This window comes from Helicoverpa zea, chromosome 6 (genome assembly GCF_022581195.2).
Source record: "Helicoverpa zea isolate HzStark_Cry1AcR chromosome 6, ilHelZeax1.1, whole genome shotgun sequence".
NCBI classification, from domain to species: domain Eukaryota; kingdom Metazoa; phylum Arthropoda; class Insecta; order Lepidoptera; family Noctuidae; genus Helicoverpa; species Helicoverpa zea.
In genome coordinates, this window is record NC_061457.1 from 1505615 (window position 1) to 1512666 (window position 7052).

At 42.1% G+C, this 7052-nt stretch overlaps 1 protein-coding gene across 1 annotated transcript; it reads left to right on the forward strand.

The window, feature by feature from the left end:
• Nucleotides 1-56: 56 nt before the first annotated feature.
• LOC124631293 (transmembrane emp24 domain-containing protein 5) lies at nt 57-6268 on the forward strand. Its single transcript, XM_047165612.1, has 4 exons — nt 57-319; nt 466-729; nt 3069-3187; nt 5512-6268. Exons 1-4 carry the CDS (start codon nt 107-109, stop codon nt 5618-5620), a joined length of 705 nt encoding a protein of 234 aa, XP_047021568.1. The 5' UTR covers nt 57-106; the 3' UTR covers nt 5621-6268.
• Nucleotides 6269-7052: the final 784 nt, after the last annotated feature.

Genomic DNA, 7052 nt, shown 5'->3' on the forward strand with positions numbered 1-7052 from the left:
TTCTTGCTTGCTTGTCTTATTTCTGAACGTCAACTGCACCTTTCACTTTTTGACAAAAGTTTCTCTCAGTCGTTTAAATGTCAAATTGTCATTATTTCAGTCAAAAATGGCACAACGGACGTGGCATATGTTTACCGTGATAACTCTAATATTTACAGTTTTATCACTTGTCGGAGATGTATTCTCGCAATCAGCGGCGCCCTGGTACGAAAATATGCCAGCGGTGACTATGGACTACAAAGTACACATCGACGCGGGCAAGGAAGATTGTTACTATCAATATGTTCCGGCGGGTGCTACATTTTACGCCAGTTATCAGGTATTAATTGGAGTTTTTTGTTACGAAAGCTATGAAGCGGTTAAAGATAAGATTGCTAATGGTTTGGAACGACGATAACTTGCTTTATGGAATATTTAACCAGTGTATTTCATTTATGAAATAGTTGGCAAACTTTTTGTCAACAGGTGTTGAAAGGCGGTGATGGCATGTGCGGTTTCGCCGTGCGGCACCCTAACGGTCAGATAGTGCACCCGTACGAGTGGCGGCAGAGCGCCGAATACGCAGACCAGACGTCTTCTGGAGGATACTATGCAGTGTGCATTGACAACCAGTTCTCAAGATTTGCAGGGAAACTAGTCAATTTATATCTGTCAGTGATCAGATACGATATGTGGGAGAAGTATGCCAAGGAAGTGGAGGAACTTGACATGAATATAAAGAACTTTACTGTAAGTTATAATTTCTTAACTTTTAAACAGGAAATGTGTGGTATTAGCTTAAAATACAAAGTGTATTAACTGTATATTATTTTTGTTTATGCTAGAAATATGAGTTCATGTTTCTCTTTAATCTTCTTTCTCCTGCCCTGTTCGCAAATATTACTTGGGGTCGGCGCAATATGTCATTTTCTTCCATTTTCCCCTGTCACTCGTCATACTGACACTCACTCCCTTCCTATTCATATCATCTTTCAGGCAATCCATCCATCTTTTCTTAGGTCTTCCTCTTCCTCTCCATCCATCTACATTCATACTTAGCACACACTTTGTTGCATGCGTATCATCCCTCCTCATTACATGTCCATACCACGACAATCTTCTACTTCTCATCTTTTCTGTAACTGGCGCTACTTTCAGACTTCCTCTAATGTAATCATTCCTCACTTTATCCATTCTTGTAACACCACACATCCATCTCAGCATTCTCATTTCTGTTACATGCACTCTCTTCTCGTCCCTCTTTTTCAATGCCCGACACTCCGATCCATACAGGACGACAGGTCTAATGACGGATTTGTAAATTTTGCCCTTCAGTTTGAGGGGCATCCGCGGGTCACAAATAGCGCTAGTTACCTGTCGCCACTTCATCCATCCAGTATTGATCCGATGCGTAACGTCCCTGTTTACCTCACCGTCACTTTGGACGAGTGAACCAAGGTACCGGAAGTCGGAGCAAACTGGTAGGGGCATGCCGGCTAGGGTTATGGTCATGGGTCCCGAAATACCGCCAAAATCACAATGAAGGTATTCTGTTTTACTCCTGCTCACCTTTAAACCCACTGTCTCCAGTCTCAGCTGCCATGCCTCCAATCTACTCTGGACCTCTGGCCCACTCTCCCCCACCAGAACAATGTCATCGGCGAAAAGCATACACCAGGGTGCCTCCTCCCGTATATCTGCCGTAAGCGCGTCCATTACAAGCAGGAAGAGATACGGGCTGAGGGCCGACCCCTGATGTAAGCCAACACCTACACTGAAGCTGGCGGTAGTGCCCGCTGCGGACCGGACTTCTGTACGGCATCTGCCGTACATCGCTCGGATCAACTGCACATACTTCCCTGGTATACCTTTCTCCTCAAGGGCCCACCACAAAACCTCACGAGGCACCCGGTCATGTTTCTCTTTAATACACTTTCTAATTTCAATATAATTGCTTGTGTTATGGTAAGCAGCTCTGGCATTATTACCACAAAAATCTAGAGAAAGTTAATTATAAAAGTATTGACAAAACCTTGTAGCTGCAATGAAAGTCAGCTGTTCCGTGACCTCGCACATCTCTTGGGCGCCGAACGTACCCGTACCACTGCCTACCACCCGCAAAGTAACGGCATCGTCGAACGCTGGCACCGAACCCTGAAGACTGCACTTATGGCTCGCTTAGAAAGTGCTAACAACTGGATTGCCGAGCTACCTTCTGTGCTAATGGGTTTACGAGCCGCCGTGCGCACTGATACCGGCACCAGCGCCGCGCAGCTCACTTTCGGCCAAGCATTGCGCTTACCCGGCGATTTCATATCACCATCACCGGCAGCGAAGGCAATGGATTATAGCTTCGTCGATCACCTACATGACGTGATCACGAGGTTAACGCCTACATTTAGGCCACATTCAAGCAATCGTGGCATGTTCGTGCACGGCGACTTAAAAACATGTAGTCACGTGCTGCTACGCGACGACGCCGTCCGCAAACCGCTGCAGCAGCCGTACAAGGGCCCGTACAAGGTCATTGATCGCAATGAGAAGTACTTCACCGTCCAGCTACCGGGAAGATCCAGCACCATCTCGATCGACCGGCTAAAACCGGCGTACACGCTCAACATCGATGAAGATAACCCGCCTGCACCCGCTCCAGCTCCACCGGCATCAGACGTCGCCACCAGCCGATCTCCGAGTCCTTCTACGAGCAACGACGCCACTGCTACACGTCGCACGAGATCGGGCCGAGCCGTGAAGTTGCCGGTACGCTTCGCTAGGGGGGGAGTACTGTAGCTGCAATACATACATGCGCGCGCCGCAACAGCGGGCGCCCCACTGAAGTCTCGCGCGCCAAGCTACCCATATTTATAACGTTTCGTTCGAGCGCTCTCATTGGCCAGCGCGGATCGCGATAGATTCGCGCCCTACACTACGAAATCATTGTAATAGCATTTAAATAGGCAGGCATTTTAGTAAAATATATTCATTCTTACCTCGACTGTGGAGTTTAATTTATCTACACCTATCTGCGCTACAACCTTATTTTTAAGCCTATTCACTGCTCTAAAGTAGTTGTGTTATGTTTGTTACAGACATCCATCCAGTTTGTGGAGAGGAATATCAATGATATTCTGCAGTACCAGTACCACTCCCGAGCTCGGGAATCCCGAGACTACAACTTGTTGCAAGACAATAATGTTTATGTTCTCAGGTACCAACTTATAATTCATTTTAATCAATGTAGTATCTATATTTATTGTTATAAAATATGAATTAGCTGGTTGCTTCCTGCTATTTCTCCTAACACTTAATAACTTGTAATATAAATGACTAGCTGATATCCAACAGTTTCACTTATGTCCTGTGGGGATTACTGTCCATAGTTGGATAAAAAATAGCCTATATAACTGTTGAGAAGCTACAATGTCTCCCATTGTAGCTACTTAACAGTTAAAGAATTTTCCAAATCAGATAGTTTAGGGTACAAACACACCAAAAAACATGTTTCATCTTCATCCCTACTAATATTATAAATGCGAAAGTAACTCTGTCTGTCTGACTGAACTGATTTTAATAAAATTTGGTACAGAGATAGAGTTGACCTTGAGAAAGAACATAGGATAGTACTTATCCCGAACTTTTGAGAAGTTCTCTTGGAAACGGGATATAACCGAACTAGACGCGGGCGAAGCTACGGGCGGAAGCTAGTCATATTAATATAGACAAGAAATCTTTTTTTTTTTTTTTTTTAGCGACGTAAAATCATCAAATGACCCCTCCCGCTGTGGGTTAGCAGCGGTGAGGGAGTGTCAGACTCTTACTGACTAAAATCGTCGTGTTCCGTCATGGGCCTTTTATGTACCAGGGCCGCGGTATCTCTTTCGAACAACCCGCAGCCCCGGCAGGCCTTGGCCCTGCTGGGCCCCGCTGGGGTTGCTGACATCTCTTTGAGGAGCGCGTGGAACAACGCGCGCCGTCGACACGGGTCTGTCGTCTAGAAAGACAGAGGGACGATGAGCCACCCGAACTCACCGCCCACAGACCCACGCCTACGGTGGCCGGGAGTCATCTCGCGACACCCGGCGCCCATGGTGTCTACCTGGTCCAGCGCGGCGGCCGGGATGAGAGGTTCGCACTCTCTGGCGTTCCGCCTCCTCCTTCTCGAGCATGACCGCTTCGCAGAAGGAGGCGACGGCATCCCATTCCCTCTCGCCCCGGACCATGGCCTGAACCAGGGCCGGACGCGAGAGGTCGCCGCCGCCCAAAGCCTCGACGAGGACCCGGCGGTGCCCTTCCCATGCGGGGCACACCTGGACTGTGTGGTCCACCGTGTCCTCGGGGCTGTCCGCACAATGGTGACACCCGGGCGCCTCCTCACGACCGATGCGGTGCAGGTACCTCCCGAAACAACCGTGTCCGGTGAGGACCTGCGTCATGCGGTACGTGAGGGCGCCGTGACTCCTCCCGAGCCACTCCTCAAAGAGGGGACTTACCGCCACGATGGTGGCGTGCCCTTAGACAAGAAATCTAAAGGAGATACTGGATTTTTCATGTAATGAGTATATAATTATGATGGTGTTGATGTGATTTTGTTATTATCCTTTGAGCATATTAATACATTATAGGTAAAATACCTGATTGATTAATTAATACACACCAGCCAACTATAGCACCAGAGTTTCAATGTGATAGTTGTACCAAAGTTAAATTTAATCAAGGGAGATTTCATGGATTTTATAAGAAACTCATTAAAAAAGATGTGGTTTAATTAAAATAATTTTAATAAATAACCATTTCCTGCAAAGGCTACTAAAAACATGCTATTAAGATTCAAAATACATTATTCAACATTAAATCCTTTTAAATAAGAGAACGTAGCAACAGAAAGAATTACTGAAGCATTTGAATGAAACATCAAAAATATAATTAAATTCCTACCATGCCTTTTCTGTCCTATTATTCAAAATTTTATTTAAATTAATAATACAAACCATATTTAAAATCTTAAAATTATCTTCTACAAACTAAAATAAAAAGAATAAAACATATATAAAATAATAAGTACTTTTAAAGTTATTTCTCAGTTGCTTTATATTGCTTTAAATAATAGCGATTGTAAACCATATTCCATGTATTGTTCAATTTAATACCTGATTAAATTGTTTGCGTCTCAAATTGCGTGGGGTCACGCTTCATTGAACCATTGGCCGAAAGTGGTTTGAAATGGCTGTGGAGTAAACACAACATACCTATTTCAATACCGTGAAACAATTATGATACCTACTGTTATAGTATAACCTAAGTATGTTTTTACCTTCAGATTTTTTTCAAGCAATCAAAGTTACTAACTTCCAAAAAGCAGGATGTTCTAAATACGCATGGTTGTTTTTAACCCTTACTTTACATAGCGGCTGAGATAAAATTTTTCACGGCCTACTTTTTACGAAATCGCTGCCGGTAACTTATATGTAGCAAAGATGATAACTAATGTATATAATGAAAAAGTCAACTAATTTAAAACTTGTATTGTTTCAGGTGGTCTGTGATCCAAATCCTGGCCATAGCAGCCACAGCAACATTACAAGTGTACTTCGTGAGAAAGCTGTTCGAAGTGAAGGAGAACTCTTCAAAAACAAGAATTTGATCACATCCAGCAAGAAGACAATATATACTGTTACTGTTCCCTTGACTGATCTTCCATTCCAATCTGAAATTAGTGTTGATCTCTCTTCTTATTTCATCATTGTGTTATAGCTTGTTATTTGTTTCATTGGTGCATAATATTAGACAATAGTTAAGCTCAAGCTCGGTTATTTGTAGGAGTCATAGAATATGTAGCAAGTAATGGGGCCTAACTTATCCTATCAGTTTATCGTTCCTTTCTGAGATTATTTCTAGAGATTTTAGTTTCCTCACCAAATGTTACTTCTTATTTTTTATCTGTTCTTTAGTCGAGTAGTAACATTAAAAACGCGCACAATTTTAGTTTTAGTTAAGTACCTACAATCGCTTTTTGCATTTTTATAAAAAAAGACAGAAAATTGTTTTTATCTTTGATGTAATCGATAAGTTTAACTTTCAGAGTTTATTTTATGTAATTGTTTATTGAAAGATCTGATTATATTAACGATTTATTTTATTTTTGATAATGTTTGCATTTTTATTATTTATTTGCTATTTGTCGATTTTATTTTTAGTTAATAACATTATTTCTGTAAGCAAAAAATAGACGCAGTGTGTTTGAATAATAAATGACCAACTTATTATAATAAACTGAGAAGTTAAGTACTTATGATAGTCTTTTAGTCATTCAAAACTAGCTCTCTCCAGAGTTTTTACCCGCATCTCGCGGAACTTCTTCACGTAATATCTATCCCTATCTTATTTGGGAGTAAGTGTAGCTTTCCAACAGTGAAACAAAATGTTTCCATCCCACTCTCTTCGATATCTGAGTGCAGAAGTCGTTATTATCGCCTAGCTAGAGCGAACTCACTTTGTCGTCGACAGTTCGACAACTGTAGTTTAGTTTAATTTTAGTTTAATTTTGAACATCGTGTGCAATACCTACTATGGGAGTATTCTATCTGTCCTTAGTTTGAAAATCTTTATAAAACTTTTTATAAATATATGTTGAACTAGCTTCTGCCAGCGACTTCGCGTTAGATTTGGACTTTGTGCAAAGAGAGAAAGAAATAATAAACACCAGCACATCAAATTATCTAAACCAGTGGTTCTTAACCTTTTTGACATGAGGGACCACTTTAACTAAATTTTGTCTTGCCGGGGACCACCTCATCGGTTTACCTAAATTAGCACTCATTTCTTTATATTTATTTAAAAAAAAAATCTGAATTTTTGGGTCAGTTCTACTCAAAGCTAAACGCATGTCGGCAGTTGTGTAGGTAAGCAAATGTAAATAAAGAAAATCTTGCCTATGTAGTTTCCAAATGCGCGAGCGAAGCGAGCGCAAAATTTTTATCGGACTTAAACCAAATATTACGTAAAATGTAGCCCAAACGTACTTAACTTTTTGTTTGTTGACAAATGCAATTGCAGTGCATCGCGTACTAGCGTTG

Bases quoted from the DNA above. Each gene is read 5' to 3' on its own strand.
- LOC124631293 (XM_047165612.1), top strand. From the start codon at position 107: ATGGCACAACGGACGTGGCATATGTTTACCGTGATAACTCTAATATTT. The intron at 730-3,068 runs GTAAGTTATAAT...TGTTTGTTACAG, and splicing joins TGAATATAAAGAACTTTACT to ACATCCATCCAGTTTGTGGA. The intron at 3,188-5,511 runs GTACCAACTTAT...GTATTGTTTCAG, and splicing joins AATAATGTTTATGTTCTCAG to GTGGTCTGTGATCCAAATCC.